This window comes from Alosa pseudoharengus, unplaced genomic scaffold (assembly GCF_046254945.1).
Source record: "Alosa pseudoharengus isolate Yale_2024_CS ecotype anadromous, Long Island Sound unplaced genomic scaffold, YU_APseudo_1.1 YU_APseudo_1.1_scf_18, whole genome shotgun sequence".
Taxonomy (NCBI): Eukaryota; Metazoa; Chordata; class Actinopteri; order Clupeiformes; family Clupeidae; genus Alosa; species Alosa pseudoharengus.
In genome coordinates this window covers 1,813,948-1,832,833 of record NW_027468650.1, presented here as the reverse complement: position 1 = coordinate 1,832,833, position 18,886 = coordinate 1,813,948, and the positions used below count along the sequence as shown (strand labels likewise).

Genomic DNA, 18,886 nt, shown 5'->3' with positions numbered 1-18,886 from the left:
AAGCTGGTCATTTTAGCTGGTGTTACTGGTCTACAGTGCTGGTTTAACTGGCCATTCCAGCTTATGTTGGTCATTCTAGCAAACCAGCATGACCGGCTTGACAGGCTGGTCACCAGCATGACCATCTTGCACCAGCTGTATCCCACAAGACAGGCTGGTCACACCAGCATGAGCAGCTTCCTCAGATGGTCACGCCAGCATATCCAGCTGGTGGCCCAACCAGCTACACCAGCAAAGACCAGCAATAGCTGGAAGAAAACCAGCAAAGACCAGCTAAAACCAGCATAAGCTGGTTTCTAGCTGTTTTTTTTTCAGCAGGGATGTACGGTAATATTGTTTTCATTCATATTCTTTCATAAACATATTGTCTTCAACTGACAATCCTCCGAACAGTATGAACATGAGACAAATGCTAGGATTGCAGTATTTATTACAAATATACAATCTCAAAAACATCATGTCAACACATCAGCAAGTTAAAGGGTTGAAATGTCAAAATAATTTCCACTTAATGACCTCTTCCTTTAGCTGTCCCCTGACCTGCACAAGGGGAGGACACACACACACACACACACACACACACACACACACACGTTAAATAGAATATTGGGACCTGTTGTTGTGATTGTTCTTTAGAGGACTCGGCAGACTAACTGACCTGCACAAGGGGAGGAGTACTCAGCCTCAGCTTGGTCACCTGATTGAGAGAGAGAGAGATTTCATTGGTCAGGGGCTTACTAGCACTGCTGTATCCATGGCAATGTAATTATACATATATCCATGGCAATGTAATTATACATATATGTAATGCTGGTCTTGGTCTATGGAGTCTTACTGGTCTGGTAGTAGTCATACACCTTGACCCCTGCTGGCTTCAGGTTGGTGACTGGCAGATCCTGTCGGATGGTCAGTTCGCAGTGAACAGGTATATCCTTTGGAACCTGTTTGGAAATCAAAAGAAACACATCACATCACATCAGATGGACAGAGCGCAAGTAGGTGCAGCATGTTTCAGTGAAAACCAGGATTCTTACAGATGGCCTTACCTCTGACAGATACACAAGGATGTGGTCATCTTTGCTGTCGACTCGGTCCACAAACCTGCTGCCCTGAAGCTGTTAAAACACAAGAACATTATGGATGGTGCACACACACACCAACACAGCCTCAATCAGCAACATTATGGATGGTGCACACACACACCAACACAGCCTCCATCAGCAACATTATGGATGGTGCACACACACCAACACAGCCTCCATCAGCAACATTATGGATGGTGCACACACACACACACACACACACACAGCCTCCATCAGCAACATTATGGATGGTGCACACACACCAACACAGCCTCCATCAGTAACATTATGGATGGTGCACACACACCAACACAGCCTCCATCAGCAACATTATGGATGGTGCACACACACCAACACAGCCTCCATCAGCAACATTATGGATGGTGCACACACACCAACACAGCCTCCATCAGTAACATTATGGATGGTGCACACAGAGCAACACAGCCTCCATCAGTAACATTATGGATGGTGCACACAGAGCAACAGATGTAGGAGGGACATTGGACAACTTACTTTTTCAGTGTCAGCAGTGAACCCAGATAAGATTTTCACATCTATTATCGCCATGTTGGTGCTCTGCAGTGGTCCGTTATATCTGCACAAGAAAGGAGGAATAACTATTAGAACAGATGTGTATCTGCACAAGAAAGGAGGAATAACTATTAGAACAGATGTGTATCTGCACAAGAAAGGAGGAATAACTATTAGAACGGATGCGGTCAGACTAGTTCAGTCAAAGAGAACAGAAGCAGGCGTTGCATGGCGCTCCATACTGGACTGTGATGTGGAGGCTGAAGGCCTGCTGCCCATCGGCCTTTGTGCACTGTCCCTCAGTCAGAGGCTTGGCTTGAGTCGTAATGCTCAGGGTTGAATGTTTACTGGGAGTGGGGATGTTGTAGAAGAGCGCGACCTGTTACAGAAGAGATGTGAAGAAATGTCACGGACAGAGTATCCATCATCAATAGTTTAGAAACCGAGGAGAAGTTCTTTTCCACTAACCCCCACAGAAGCGCATGCAGAGCCCTTCACGTCCACTCTGTACTTCCCAGGAACGTGGCGCAGCGCCCCCTCCTGGTACAGCAGTGTGTTGTGCTGGTTCACATCAAACTGGTGTGTGTCGCCCCCTGCTGACCGCACGGTCACTGTGCTGGACCCATGTGGGCTGAAGACCTTGGTGGCGTACAGAGCCAGAGCCTGCAGCGCCACCACCGTGTCCTGAGAGAACACACACACACGCACACACACCCAGCCGTCAGCACACACGCACACACACACACACACACACACACACACACACAGCCGTCAGCACACACACACACACACCCAGCTGTCAGCACGGGCAAACACTGAAGCTGGAGACCAGCTCTCACACACACACACGAAGCTTAGAAAAGAAAGGTGTGTGGAGCACCTGTGTGGAAGAGAAGCCTCCATACGGATTCTGCTGCTTCACCAGCCAGTTGACGATCCTGGAAGCATAGCCCAAGTCTGCAGCCGTCAGCGCGGGTTTGGTGAGAACAGCTAACAGCACATAAGCGCTCGTCTCCACCGCCAGGGAATCAGCTTGCTCTGATGAGGACTGAGACCAGTGCAGGAGACTCCCTGAGAAGACATGAGCCGTATGAGATAAAGACACGAGCCGTAGGAGATAAAGACATGAGCCGTATGAGAAAGACATGAGCCGTAGGAGATTAGGAGATAAAGACATGAGCCGTATGAGATAAAGACATGAGCCGTATGAGATAAAGACACGAGCCGTATGAGATTAGGAGATAAAGACATGAGCCGTATGAGATAAAGACATGAGCCGTATGAGATAAAGAAACGAGCCGTAGGAGATTAGGAGATGAAGACATGAGCCGTATGATAAAGACACGAGCCGTATGTTAAAGACACGAGCCGTATGAGATAAAGACATGAGCCGTAGGAGATTAGGAGATAAAGACATGAGCCGTAGGAGATTAGGAGATAAAGACATGAGCCGTAGGAGATTAGGAGATAAAGACATGAGCCGTATGAGATAAAGACATGAGCCGTATGAGATTAGGAGATAAAGACATGAGCCGTATGAGAAAGACATGAGCCGTATGAGATAAAGACATGAGCTGTATGAGATTAGGAGATGAAGACACAAGCCGTAGGAGATGAAGGGAGCAGGTGCACGTGTTTGCTCATCTATGTCGGTTGTGGCACACTGCAGTGTCTCCTACCAGCAGAGGTCGCTACACTGTCCAAGTGTTTCAGCAGCTCAGCTCGGAGGTCTGCTTCCCCAGCGAGGCTGAAGGTGTAGGCCAGCAGAGCGGTGGTGTAGGTGTTGGAGCGGTTACTGGCGGAGGACTTCAGGAACCTCATGGTTTCTTGCTGAAGTAAAAAAATAGATTCTTTTTTTAAACATTCTGGTCAAAGGTTATATTTCTCATGAGTGGTACAAAGGGGTATGACTTTCTAGTCATGTTTAGACAGCTATGGAAAAGATAAAGCATCTGAATGAAACCTTTGATAGAGGAGATGGTTTGAGACAGATTTACCTACCGTAACAGTGCTCATATTCAGCTCAAGCATTGATGCAGCGATGTAAGCTGTTATTGTTACATCATCGCTTACACCCCCCTAGAACACAATGAAAAACCCTCATCAACACTGAAAATTCAGCATCCATCCCAAATAAGGAGTTTGTTTATGAGTAGTATCATACAGGTCAGACCTTCATTCCGTTGTGGAAGAGTTTCCCCTGCATATTGAAAGCACCATCTGGTCGAAGGTTTCCTTCAAGCCAAGTGCTCGCATCCGTTATAACTTTTGGATCAATGTAGATAAAGGACTTTGCTTTTCCAAACGACCTCAACACAAATGCAGTGAGCCTGGGAGAAGAGATGGACACAACGCTGAGTTTGCTTCTGTCCAGAGGTAAGAGCTGTGGTCTAAGCATTGTATGCAAGTCATTTTAATTTCTATAGCACATTACATTCCAAAGTGCTTCACAGTTAAAAAGATGATTCAAGCATCAACTACAGCTGACACCTCCAGACAAAAACAAAACAAGAGAGACAGACATATAAATATACAGACAAAATACAAGTGGCATCAAATCCATAGTTCCACAGGCTCAGTGGCTGTTAAAAGCAAGTCTGAAGAGATGTTTTTTTTTTATTATATAATTTAATTTTTTGTCTTTTTATGCGTTTAATGATAGGACAGTGGAGAGTGACAGGAAGTGAATGGGAGAGAGAGCAGGGGTGGGATCCGGAAAGGACCACGGGGCGGGAATCGAACCCGGGCCGCCGCCGTACGGTGCAGGTGCCCCAGCCAGTTGCGCCACAGCTGGGGCTGAAGAGATGGGTTTTTAGTAAAGATTTAAAAACAGTCACAGGTGATGCCGATTAGAGTTCCGGTGGTAAGCTGTTCCAGAGGCGTTGCATGGATACTGAAAGCACAGTCACCTTTCTGTTTGTGGGAAGGGGGTGTGTCCAGGCGTGCGTGGAATCAGAGCTAGTGAGTGGAGCTGAGCGGTGCGAATATCCCGCTCCTCGCTCCGGTGGCTGTTCACTCGGCCGCTCCTCGCTCAGGTGGCTGACCACTCGGCCGCTCCTCGCTCAGGTGGCTGACCACTCGGCCGCTCTTCTGCTCAAATGCACGTCAGGTCGCTCCGCTCAATCTCGCTCCACTTCAAAATCCTCCCGCTCCAGTGAAATGGCTCCACGCTCGCTCCAATTTAAAAGAGGGAGAAATAATCTACAAGCCGAATCGTCACCTTAGAAAACGTAAATCCCAAAGATCTAAGAGCAACGGCAATGTCACTCATAGAACATTTATTGTAAAAGATAATGCAACACAGACAGTGCAACAACGAACAAGCTTGGTAACGTCAATACACAAACCTAAAACTAAAAGGATCAGTGGGATTAATTGCCTAAATAATACAGGTTTAGCATCCAAGTTATACTTCAGCCTTAGGCTACTTTATATGAAGCATATTCTAATTGCATACGTTTTTGCTCTCCGAACGCTCATGTTTCTGCAAAATTCCACATCTTCTTAAATTCCAAAATGAATCTTTACTCACTGGAACCACCACATGGTTGTTCTTGCTCTACATTATTAGCATCTAGTTGTTTTGTAGGAATAGTACGCTTGTACAGTAGGCCCTAGGCTATGACTTTCAGTTTCCTTTCTAAAATATTTAGCAACTCCATCCCTAACGAACTTACTATGGCCAATATCTTTGAAATGTAACGCTCTTGGTTTCATTCCGAAGACATGAAATCTGGGTGGATTTGGGCATGCATTTCCGCTTGGTGTGAGCGGAATCGGAGCGAAATTGGAGCGCAACAGAGGGGAAAAAGCTCTCCAACAAAATTCCATCCGCTCCGCTCCTCGCTCGGGCTCTGCAGCTCTGCGTGGGATGCAGATCCTAGTGCTCATGATGGAGTGGAAAAGTTCAGCATGTTTGGGACATAACGGGGAGCACGCTCATTTAGTGATTTAAAAACAGTCAATGCCACTTTATACTGGATTGTACATTTAACAGGAAGCCAGTACACGGCCGGCAGTACTGGAGTGATGTGTTCCTGTTTCCTTGTCCTGGTAAGCAGTCTAGCGGTTGCGTTTTGTACTAACTCTTGCAAGAGATGATTCATCAACTCCAGTATAAAGGGCATTACAATACTGTCAATCTTAAAAGTGGCGCTTCTGTCCTAATTATGCTTTTAAATGAAAGTTTGACTCGGGTACATTCACAAGACGACCCTAGGTTGCATTTTGGTTAGAGTTACGCTTTATTAGCTTTAAAAACAGCCACCTGTTCAGTGCTCAGTGCAGATGAGGATCGGGGAGGATGCACTTGAGGCCGTAGAGGGGGAGGACCTCCTTGAGTGGCACTGTGACGTTTTAGTAGCCATGTGTTGCATCATGGGAAACGGCGCATTAAACGTTACTGATTTGTGGTCGGAGCATGCAGTATCTATTACATCAACCACGTCCAGATTAAAACCATGTGATAGAACATCAACAGTCTTGTGGTCTACAGGTGTCTTACTTTGTGAACCAGGATGGACTCACCATGTGTTTCCATCTCCTGTTCCAAACGTGCTGTATGCTCCATTAGGAAGCTTGTAGTTCAGCTGCCTCTGGTATCCTGTTGATTACTCATCATTATGTTCCAAATCACCAGCCACTTTATTAGGCACATGTGTTCAACTGCTCATTAACAGATATCTATTCAGCCAATCACATGGCAGTAACTCAATGCATTTAGGCATGTAGACGTGATCGAGAGCATCTGCTAAAGATCAGGGGCGTGGCCATGGGGAGGCACTGCTTCAAAAGAACGAAGTTGGCTTTAATAATATCAAATCAATAAAATGATCAACAAATTTGATATAGAGGTAAACAATGAAGAATATGAAATGTGGCACATGGAAATAATATATTTCTAGAGAGCTTTGTCTTCTGTCATACTTTGGATGTTGTAGGTATTGTTGTACCATGTAGTACAAAAAAAAAGAATCAAATAAAAAACTATGATAAGTGTGTGTGTGTGTGTGTCCATACTTTTGACTGGTAGTGTATGCTATAAAGAATTAAAGGCAATTCTGAAGGCAAAAGGGGTTCAACCCGGTGCTACAAAGGTAAATGGGAAATAGTCATTAGTCATGCCTACCACACAGAACTCTAAAGTTAGAGGTGCCATCTTGTTCAGGGGTTCACTATCCAGGATGGATAGATAATAATTAACATAGACATGTGCCCTCTACTGCCCTCTACTGTCAAAAGGAAGAGAACATCTCACCACTTTTGAGGAAATTGGTGGCCTTCTCCTTAATGTCTGCAGTGAGCTGGCCAGTGTTCTGCAGGTACTGCAGAATGTAGATATTTGGGGAGAGGATGGCCATATTTTGCTCCCCACAACCATAAGGCATCTGCAGGAGGCTGTCGATGTTCTTCAGAGCGCGACCTATGATGTCTCCTGCAGGAGGCATGGAGTGTTGGACAAACATGGTTAGGGTTTCAGCAGTCAGTGAGCCAATGTAAGGCTCTCATGGACAAACATGGTTAGGGTTTCAACAGTCAGTCAGCCAATGTAAGGCTCTCATGGACAAACATGGTTAGGGTTTCAGCAGTCAGTCAGTCAGCCAGCCAATGTACAGTAAGGCTCTCTTGGACAAACATGGACAAACATGGTTAAGGTTTCAGCAGTCATCCAGCCAATGTAAGGCTCTCTTGGACAAACATGGTTAGGGTTTCAGCAGTCAGTGAGCCAATGTAAGGCTCTCTTGGACAAACGTGGTTAGGGTTTCAGCAGTCAGTGAGCCAATGTAAGGCTCAATGTAAGGCTCTGCTGTGCATATGAAGTGTGTGTTGTATGTGACTGTTGGTACCTAGCACAGACACAGAGGCTCTGGCTGATCCCTTAACTACATCCCCTGGGAGGGTCAGCTCCACCTCCTCCGTCAGGGCGCCCCCTGTGGATACAACATGGAACCGAGTTGGGGGCCAAGCAGGCCAATGGCCAGTGGTCTAATATGAATAAAGGTCTGGGCAAATTACATGGACATAACAGTGCATGCAAGAATAGCATCAGTTTCCTTTTAACACAAGAATCTATTAATACATTCCATAGAGTATGCATAAGGACAATACGTGAACTATAGATACAGAAGATTGGAGCTCACCCTTTGGACATAAGAGCCAGCTGAAACTTCTAACCCTCTCGGTTCCTTCAGCCTTACAAGAGAGAAGTTACAGATGTTAGAAGTGTGATTTTAGCTCTAGAGGTTCTTTGGAGATTTTCTTGGGACTTCAAAATGACTGATCTTGTGCAGGACTACTGGCAGGCCTACCTTGACCTTGAGGGAGCGAGTGACTGCGTCTACGCGGCCTCTCTCTGGGACGGTCACCACTTCATTGCCACACAGAGTCTGGGACGGCCCAGCGGCCGCACTCACAGTCACGCTCATCTCTCCTGCAGGCAAGTTTCCCAGGTCAGCTTCAGCGGTGTCCACTACTACAGTGTCTCTACGCTCTCAGCATTACTCACAGAGTACAGAGAGCACCAGTGTCTAATAAAGTTACCCACTTTCCTTTAACTCTCTCAGCATTACTCACAGAGTACAGAGGGCACCAGTGTCTAATAAAGTTACCCACTTTCCTTTAACTCTCTCAGCGTTACTCACCTAATACAGAGGGCACCAGTGTCCATTTGAAGGTCTTTCTCCCATCTGCACACAGACAGGAGGAGTACTGGCCATCAGAAGAGGGGGTCAGAGTGAAGTCTGATGAAGGGGTTGGAGTCACTGTGACCTACCAGAGAGGGATTTGAGTTTAACACACACTGTGACCTACCAGAGAGGGACTCGTTTAACAGACACACACACACACGAGATGCAACGGTACACAGCTCAAGCTCAAGCACTAGCTCAAGTGCTTTTAACACCATGTCTTATTCTCTACATCTGACTATCATATGCATTTGTCATGTACACAGACCTTACTGTCCTGTATTGACCCTAGGCAGATGGGTCAGGCCCTTGAGTCGTGGATCTGCTCGAGGTTTCTTCCTATATGTATCTCCAATTCTAGGGAGTTTTTCCTCGCCCCTGTTACCCATGGGCCTCTCTCTTTCTTTTCTTTTCTTCCTTTCTGTCCTGTTTCTCTGATTGCCTACATTCTGTAAAGCGCCATGATACATGTGTAATGTTTCGGCGCTCTATAAGCACAATAAATTGAATTGAATTACACAGTATATTGAACAGAGCCATATATATATATATATATATATATAAAAAAAAGTTAGGACAACTCAAATCATGGGCACCATGTTTCATACCAACGTCGGATGATTCTACAATGTAACCCTGTGGGGCGAATACGGTATGTTGAAATAAAAAGCTAGAGAGGGAATCGAGTTTCACACACACACACACACACACACACACACACACACACAGCTAATTAAGTAATTCAATCAGAACACACTTTGGCTACCAGAAAGTTCAAAGTCCTTATGCTCAGAGCATGATCTGTTGCTATACCATGATGCACTTGGGCAGGTAGTTGAAAACTGTTGTAATACCATGATGCACTGGGGCAGGTAGTTGAAAACTGTTGCTTTGAGCTCAAAGGTCTCTCCACGGATGATGGAGTAGGGCAAGGAGAGCTCCAGGAAGAAGGGCTGGAACACAGTGAGCTGAACTGGGGGGGCCAGACCGAAGCCCTGGGGGGACAGGCAGAACGCCTCCATCTCCCAGGTGGTGATGGTGTCAGGGACAGTGAGAGGGACTTGTGTTTCTCCAGACCCCCTGTGAAGAGACACGTTAGAGCAACATTAGAGCAACGTTAGAGCAACGGTGATGGGGCTGGATATGGGGAGCAATGGTGATGGGGCTGGATATGGGGAGCAACGGTGATGGGGCTGGATATGGGGAGCAACGGTGATGGGGCTGGATATGGGGAGCAATGGTGATGGGGCTGGATATGGGGAGCAATGGTGATTGGGCTGGATATGGGGAGCAATGGTGATGGGGATCTAGTGCTGGAAACAGGATCCCTGATTCTACGTGGCCACTTACCCGACCTCTGCCAGTTCCCAGATCCACGTCTCAGGGAAGATTGTACGAACAGTCACACCAACATTTTCCGGCACTGGAGGAACTGGTGCAGCATTTGCAGCACTTCCAAAGGCCACCATGGGATACCCTATCAAGGAGAAACAAACTCCTACAACATGTGCAGCAGAGTCCTGTAGTAACTGCCCTCTCTGCTCCTGTGCAGCAGAGTCCTGTAGTAACCAGTCCAGTCTCACCCCCCCCCCCCCCCACCTGTCAGGGCACCGGTGCTCATTACGATTAACCCCCCACGTCAGCAGCAGAGGCTTGAGGTGATGGTCTACCTGCATCTGTGGACATGAAAGGTAGAGTGCCCATACCTACTGACCTACTGACGCTGACCAAATCCTTTACAACGACAGACAGACAGACACAGACAGACACAGACAGCATTAAGGTATTAAAATGGGGTTCACTGATTTAGAAAATGTCCCTCGATTGTTAACCCTTAGAACCCGATTGACGCAAAGTGCGTCAAAAAACACACCCTTTCTTCTCTGTTACATTGCTCCGGAACGGTTCAGCGAGATGAAACCTATATTGCACGACAGAGCAGAAGTGGGGCTTTCCAACGAGACTACACACTTGTCTGTACGATCAAGTATGAAAATTAAAAAAAATCATGAAATTAAATCAAATTGCATCATATTTACCGTCTATACTTCTCTGCATTCACCTGCACACACATTACTCTAGTTTGAATTACTCGAGAACCCGTGATCACATCGATATGGCAAGCATATCAGATGAAAGAGGAGGCACAGGGCTATCCATTGGTACCATGTTTATCGATCCTTCTGGCTTATGAAAACAGACGAAGTGACTGCAAAATAATAACGTCATGTACACAAACCAACGCTGCACACTCATTACTCTCGTTTGAATTACTCGCCGGACCCGTGATCGCATAGATATGCCACGCATGTCAGATGAAAGAGGAGACTCAGAGCTATCATTTGATACCAAGTACATCCTTCTGGGTTATAAAACAGACGAAGTGACAGCAAAATAATAACTTCATATAGCTGGACTTACCCCATGTTTTTGTCTGTTCTTGTGGCAAAGCATGTTTATAATCCAATGCTATCATGTGTTTCTCTATGGCAAAGCATGTTCATATTCCGGTTTTGAGATCGATCCTAGCAAATTCCTGCATGGCATCCAATTCAAGGCTCACATTGCATCCCAATTTGTTCAACAAATAAACACCTTTTTTGCCTTTACTTTGTTCATGGCAATGCAGTAAAGAGTTGAGAATTATTATGACTGCATACACACAGGCACGCAGGCTAACACGCAACCTCGGGTCAAGTCAGGTCAGATCAGTTCGTGTCACAGATATGGAGCGCAGAAAGGTCATTTTTCATCACTAAATAAAAAATGGCATTTATTTCCGTAAATCACACAGCAAATATTTCTGTAAATTGCTCAGCCCCAGAGTATCCCTCCAACATGGCAATTATATTGCCCGATTCAGGACAGTCTGCCCTACACACACATGAAATGCATGTAGAGCTGTGAGCTTGCAGTGGTGAGATACATGTCGAAATATAAGAATTTTTATAATACACTTTTTATATTTTAATTCTTTAAAAATCAAAATAAAATCAATGCTAGTATTAATACATGAAATGATGGCAGATCTGAATAGCCTAAACTCTCCTGAAAAAAACAATATATAATATATGTGTGTGGCACTTACAATGACCAGAATAAATCCTTATGAATAAAGGTAGTGAAAATGCCCTAAAAACAGCTTAGGGTTCTAAGGGTTAAATGGTGAATTTGTGTTTGCGCCTGAACAATTATTGCTGACATAAAGGCAAGAATTTCGTAAGAGATCTGATCCCATTGATATTGAAGGCAGTGAATGTGCCGTATCTCTCTGTGATGCTACGCTGATCTGAAGGCAGTGAATGTGCCATATATCTCTGTGATGCTACGCTGATCTGAAAATAAGGTGCTACTACTGCCATCCACAGGGCAAGCAGCAAACTGCTCTCTGCTTTACAAATGGCTTGGAGGCCTTCGGAGAGGCTTGGGAGCCATTGTTAATTGCTATGGCGATGGCATTGACACAGGACTGTGTAGTGTTAATTGCTATGGCGATGGCATTGACACAGGACTGTGTAGTGTTAATTGCTATGGAGATGGCATTGACACAGGACTGTGTAGTGTTAATTGCTATGGCGATGGCATTGACACAGGACTGTGTAGTGTTAATTGCTATGGCGATGGCATTGACACAGGACTGTGTAGTGTTAATTGCTATGGCGATGGCATTGACACAGGACTGTGTAGTGTTAATTGCAATGGAGATGGCATTGACACAGGACTGTGATGTTAATTGCTATGGCAATGGCATTGACACAGGACTGTGTAGTGTTAATTGCTATGGAGATGGCATTGACACAGGACTGTCATGTTAATTGCTTTGGCAATGGCATTGACACAGGACTGTGTAGTGTTAATTGCTATGGAGATGGCATTGACACAGGACTGTGTAGTGTTAATTGCTATGGCGATGGCATTGACACAGGACTGTAGAGGTCCTGTCCTCTTGAGTACGTCAGAGTTTGGGACACCGTCCCTCCAGCATACAGTATGGATCAAAGGCCGCGGAAATGGAAGACATGCAGGTGATGTTCATGCATCACGCGTTCATGCGGAGGAAAAAGAGGCCAGAGCAGCTGACGTAATCAGAGGCCTTGGTCAATGGTCAGGTCTACAAACACCAAGTAAAATGAGCCTCATTGTTAAATTAGGTTACAGTGTCTCAATTCAAGGTCTACAGTGTGTTTCATGTTTAAGTGCTCTTACGGAATCCCTTGTGGTACGTCTCCCCCCGGTACAGTAAGCAGTCTGGTGTCCCTAAAACCAGGTTAGTTACAGCCTTCAGCCCCAACCTCTAAAACAGACACAGAAGCAAAACCAGGTTAGTTGCAGCCTTCAGCCCCAACCTCTAAAACAGACACAGACGCAGCCTTCAGCCCCAACCAGACGCAGATAGACTCCTCCTTCACAGATATTATGGACATTAGGATATGGACTTATTCTGTGTTCAAGTGCTTATTTTTCAGACCTGGAAAACTGCAAAGGCATCAGTTGCAGAGGGTTGCAGAGGATAGTACAGAGAAGATCTCCGAGGTCTCACTTTCAGACACTCTACTGGATCTTCAACTTCATAATCAATAAACGAGTCCATCGATGGTAACAAATCAAAAACCTAGAGGGGAAGAGGAACGCATCATCATCACCCCCCTCCTCTCATCAGGCATCATTATCACCCCCCTCCTCTCTTCAGGCAGTAATGGGCAGTAACACATATGGGCATCATCATCACCCCCCTCCTCTCTTCAGGCAGTAACACATATGGGCATCATCATCACCCCCCTCCTCTCTTCAGGCAGTAATGGGCAGTAACACATATGGGCATCATTACCCCCCCCCCCCTCTCTTCAGGCAGTAATGGGCAGTAACACATATGGGCATCAGAGGCCCGGTCCCCTCTGGGTCAGATCTATGTCGTCATGGTGCTGGTAACCTTGTCAGCGTTCAGTCGTTTCCCAGGTTCCAGGATGTAGATGCTCTGATCCACAGCGCTGAGGCCGCAGAGAGAGCCAGGCTGAGCAGACAGCTGCAGGGAGCTCTTCTCTCCAGGAACCGATTTAGGGGGGGAGAACTGCACCGACACCTGTGTACACAACAGCATATTATCAACCAATCACAGAGCAGCAGAGGAGGACAAAGACAACTTTCCACAACCTTCATCTAGCGTGCTACCATGACAACAACATGCTCTACTGTGCTACCATGACAACATCATGCTGTAGTGTGCTCCCATTACACCATTGCACTGTAGTGTGCTCCCATGACAACAACATGCTATAGTGCGCTACCATGACAACATCATGCTGTAGTGTGGTACCATTACACCATTGCACTGTAGAGTGCTACCATGACAACATCGTGCTGTAGTGTGCTACTATGACAACAACATGCTGTAGTGCGCTACCATGACAGCATCATGCTGTAGTGTGGTACCATTAAAACATTGCACTGTAGTGTGCTACCATTACACCATTGCACTGTAGTGTGCTACCATGACAACATCATGCTGTAGTACGCTACCATGACAACAACATGCTGTAGTGTGCTACCATGACAACATCATGCTGTAGTGTGGTACCTTGGTTATGAAGCACTTCTCCGTTGAGAAGGTTTTGCTGTCAGCCAGGACCGTCTCACTGGGTAAGACACAGTAAGCCAGGACCTGCACTGAGGGGGCCATCTCAGCACTGACGGACAACCGGAAGGAAACCTCACCCTGAGTTACTGGTGGAGAACCCTTCACTGAAGCTTCAGCAAAGCCATGATGAACAATCTGTCCTCTTGATAAAACCTGCAACAAACAAGGAAAACTAATGACATACAGTATTCAAATGACTTTAGATGTCTGGAATGGAACCTGTATTCCACATACCATATAAATGACATCCACAGAGTCTGCGTTGAAAGTCTCCCCAGTGAAGGTGTACTTAATGGTGATGGGTACGTCTTTGCCACACTGAAGAGCACCATCTATTTTGTCATCTATTATGGCCAGAGAGCTGGATGACGCTGAGTCTGGAGATGCTGTTCTTAATCTGGACACAGACTTTGATGGCGAGTCATAGTATGGGGTGTTATATGGTCTGTATGTGTCGGTGTCTGTAGTTAGGCTGGCCTGGAAAGGAAGAAGCATTAGAGACGAGAAAGGAGGAATACCTGGATCTTCCACAAAGCACCGTCACAACTACACTAGCACTAGCTTGTGTACGACCTACACATCACACGCCAACACAAAGATTCAACTACACTAGCATTAGCTTGTGTACAATATACACATGACACACTCACACAAAGATTCAACTACACTAGCATGTGTAGAATATACACATCACGCACTCACACGCAGACTCAAATATACTAGCATTAGCTTGTGCACAATCTATACAGAACACGCTCACATAGACACTAGACGTAGCTTTTCTGCAGTGCATTTACTAATTTGACCAGAAGACTATGTTGAGGGAGAACTGACTATAGTGACCAGCTTACAAAGAGCTCAAAGTCCCCTGGGAAAGAAGTCGTGTTGAGGGAGAACTGGGCCACTCCAGCGGAGTCTGTGGTCAGGTTCAGCAGAAGCTTTGCATTCCATCTCGGACCTTTGAACAGATGGACCATCCTCCCAGCGATGCCAGTGTCATTGTAATGGGTCGCTTTGATCTGTAGAGAAAGGAAACGCAGTGTGACTTTGTGCTTTCCGCTGGCTAGTCTTTGCCACTGGTTCCAGAAATGTACCTCATAGCACTGATCAGACAAGACAACTGGCTGAATCTCCTTTTTTCGATCAAATCCTGCAACACCAAGGTCAGTATCTGAATCACTTTCCCTCACACTCACACAGCACCAAGATCAGTATGTGAAAATACTTAAAGGTACAGTCCATAAGTCTAGTGAAAGGTTGTTTGGCAAAATACCGGAGGCTGGTGGTCAAAACTCAAAAGGTATCGTCAGCAATTCTAGATGATGTCACATTCGATGGTATTTGAACCAAACACAAACAAAACATCAGAGAGGAAACTTTCCCCAAATTCAGTCCCCATTACCCAATAATACAGCAAGTACAGACCTAGACATGTGCTAACGTTATATTCAACCAAAACTAAAAACCCTCACCATATTTTGAACAAGCTCCATGTGCAGGGGAGGAATAAGACTACAGTTGACGGAGAGGCATTTGAAAGATGGAGAAGAATTTTAAATGACCGTAAATGCCAAATTGGCCAATGTTCTCCTGAACAGGTAAGAACTAAGCTTCGGTTAATTTATCACAGCTAGAAGCAGGGAGGTAAATGAAGTAATTTTTAAAGTTATTTTAATATTCAAGTACTCACATTCATTCATACATTGTGTTCCGTGTGCAGTTGGGTTATGGAGGCTATCCTAATGTCTGAGAAACATTGCTTAACTCTGCTAGCAGGAGTTGCACCAAGCTTTTTAACTCTGCTAGCAGGAGGTGAACCAGGCGTTTAACCTCGGCAATAGAAAACCTAACACGCGAGACGAGAGAAACTGTACATCTGAGTCTAAATTCAGTCAGTTTACGAATGTGGTTTCTGTAAGTTCAGCTTATAATATTTACTCACTTAGGCATATATTGTGATGATTATATTTATGCAAATAAGATGATTAGGACACTCTCCAATATTTAATTTGGACTGCAGTATGTTAAACGTTAGGCATCAATAGCCACGTTTACATGGACACATTTTTTTTTTGACATTTTATTTTTGGCCATCAGGATGTTTTACAGGGATTCAGACAACAAAACAGTACAAAGTGTACAGTTGGCCTACATACAAGGTGTAAAAGAAAGAAAAACTAAATTAAAGAGACAAAGTAATACATAGCTGCAAATCACTCACACACAATGTACTATAGTGTGCATTAAACTTAAATAAAGCTATCTATTTCCTTATTATGGCCTAATAGTTTTTACTTGCAAAAGAGAACAACGTGAACATGGGGAGCTTTCACTTCAATTTCCACAAGGCTAGACTAGAGATAGTAATAATAGAAAAATAACTGTTTTTAACAGAAATCTGATCTAATGCATTTAGGGCCAATCTCAATTCTCTCTTTTACCCCTTCCCCTTCCCCCTTCCCCTTAGTTTTGCGCGTGCACGTGAGACGAAGGGCTATCTCAATTCTCATTTCGATCGAGGGGTATAGGCTAGTGACAATGGCCCCAATTTTTTTAGATACCCCTACCAGAGGTAGAACTAAACCCAACAATGTTTTTCCTCATCTCTAAGGTCTCCCATATATGAAATGGATTCTTGGCTAAAAATATTTTACTGCTAAGATTGTTAAATTAACAGATATTGTTATACACACCAAAACCAAAAAAGGACTAAAATATAGCCTGTCCGTATTGGAGTTAAGGCATATAAATTAGTGCAGATCAATCACACAAGCTCTGAGACCTTTGAAACTTGGCATGTTTATAGTCAGGAAGTTGCTTTACCTACTAGAAAAGACTGGATGTGAATATCTTGATGTATGGAATGAGTAGAGACATGTAAACATACACCTAAAATAAGCGGACATGCAAAAAATGTATATATATGCAGAATGTTTTCATTTACTTTGTGGCTGCTTTGCCAGGGATTATCATAGAAACACATATGATGGCTTGTTGGAAAGGTGGGGTTGTACTGAATCCAACAATACCAAATATGTAAATATAGTATGACGAATTAGGGTGTTCTGTCACTTAATGTATGAGGTGTCCAAAATTAAAGAAAAAGGAACACTGGCAAAATACAGTCTCAAGTCCAAATCACATTATCAGTGGTGAGAAGAATGTTGACAAATTAATTGTTACTGCAGGGTAAGTTACATAAGGTAAGTGCTGCTCTATATTTACATTTAATAATGATATATTTCATATGTCCCAGTATTAAACAATTCATATTAAACACAGATCCAATTGGGTTAACATTTGGATGGAACACCTTTATTAAAATATTTATATTCACTTGAATTTTGTTTTGGTCATGTCATTACTGAATAATGGAAAATAATATTGTTAGCTTTTGTCTGTCCAGACCAGCAGTGGACAGTAGAGCCTACACTGCTTAAGAAAAAAGATCCCTATGTCCAAAACCCCACAGTAGAAAGCCTCCAACGCATACTTACCCTTGCTCAGCAGAGAGTGAGATGGTGATGTCCATAAAACTCTGGCTCCATATACAGATGATATTTCCTCCAAAATCAAAGTTTCATATCATGTAGAGTGAACTACTGCATTAAGACAAATATCAGTGAGCAGCAGCAAGTTGCAAATGTTGAGAGTGAGAGCACATCTGCACCAAGAAGGCTGAGTTGATACAACATCATTTCAAATACGGAGAGATTGTTTTATTTGTGGGAAGGCCAGCTCAGAACCTCTGACAGCCATTTCGACTGGTACAGGCGCAATGTAAATAATAGGCCAAGTATAGTTGCGTATACAAGGAATTTGGTCTCTGCATTTATCCCATCCGTGAATTAGTGAACAAACAGAGCACACAGTGAACACAATGAGGTAAAGAACACACTAACCCGGAGCAGTGAGCTGCTTTACTACAGCAGCGCTCGGGGAGCAGTGAGGGGTTAGGTCCCTTGCTCAAGGGCACCATGGATGTGGGCATGGAAGAGCAGTGCTCAATCACTTCCCCCGCCTTTTTTCCTTTTTTTCCTTCTGGGTCGGGGATCGAACCGGTAACTCTTCGGTTACATGCCCGAACCCCTAACCAGTAGGCCATGGCTGTCCCTAGTACCAGAGACAAGGTCCTTCGGGCAGCTTCTGAAAGGCTTGATGAAGATGTACATCTTCAAATTCTTTCATGCCCAGATCTCTTTGCATATGATGCCAAATACCATAAAATGTGCCTTGCACACTACATATCTAAACGAAATATAACAGCAGCCATAGAAAAGAATCAAAAAAGCAGACCAATGTCTATAACAAAGCCTTTATTAAGCTCACTGAAGACATTGATAAAACAGTATTGTCCAAAGATATGAAAGTGAGGACTCAATTCTTCGACTGATAGCTATGACAACATACTAAAGACCATTGCTGAACAAGAAGGTGTGTCCATAGTTCAACACAAGAAATATAGATCCTGGAAACTAAAGGAAAAAAAGCTGATACAGCACAAAGACAGGCTTGCATTTGTTCCACGTCCAAGACAGTCAGATCTGATCTGCTCAGATAGTATGACCATATTGTGCACTGAGGGAAGCTGCTAAACTCACAGACATAAAATCCAAATATTACACAGGGCTGCAGACATATTGAGGAAGAGCATGGATCAGGTAGAGTATGACAGTGAGTAATATGTCAGCAGTGACTGTCTATTATGTTTCCAATGCAGCAAATATGTACCCAACATCCTGTATGACTTTGTGAACTGGTGTGTTGATTAACATGCCCACAGAGATTACCAAACATGTGATGATGACCTAACCTGACTCTCGCCAGATAAATTTTGTTCCGCCTAGCTCCGCCTAGCTCCACTCACATCCATCTGGGATCGATTCCGTTGAGAGTGATTTCAGCACGAGATTGTATGGTAGAGCCAATCAGGACGCAGTGCGGGAGTT

General features: G+C 44.6%; 2 protein-coding genes across 2 annotated transcripts; both read right to left on the bottom strand.

The window, feature by feature from the left end:
* Nucleotides 1–491: 491 nt before the first annotated feature.
* On the bottom strand, nt 492–9,717 carry LOC143130822 (alpha-2-macroglobulin-like). The gene is made up of 19 exons (XM_076290040.1): nt 9,653–9,717; nt 9,157–9,382; nt 8,258–8,384; nt 7,925–8,046; nt 7,757–7,808; nt 7,463–7,546; nt 6,874–7,050; nt 6,144–6,219; nt 3,790–3,946; nt 3,618–3,695; nt 3,296–3,446; nt 2,497–2,687; nt 2,085–2,300; nt 1,859–1,995; nt 1,599–1,680; nt 1,047–1,115; nt 836–941; nt 659–697; nt 492–540 (listed from the first exon to the last, which is right to left on the bottom strand). The coding sequence occupies exons 2-19, from the start codon at nt 9,322–9,324 to the stop codon at nt 509–511; spliced, it is 2,064 nt and encodes a 687-aa protein (XP_076146155.1). The 5' UTR covers nt 9,325–9,382; nt 9,653–9,717; the 3' UTR covers nt 492–508.
* On the bottom strand, nt 9,649–14,914 carry LOC143131811 (ovostatin homolog 2-like). Its single transcript, XM_076291399.1, has 7 exons — nt 14,789–14,914; nt 14,172–14,414; nt 13,878–14,090; nt 13,233–13,382; nt 12,771–12,914; nt 12,509–12,596; nt 9,649–9,779 (listed from the first exon to the last, which is right to left on the bottom strand). The coding sequence occupies exons 1-7, from the start codon at nt 14,912–14,914 to the stop codon at nt 9,649–9,651; spliced, it is 1,095 nt and encodes a 364-aa protein (XP_076147514.1).
* Between the last annotated feature and the right edge of the window lie 3,972 nt (nt 14,915–18,886).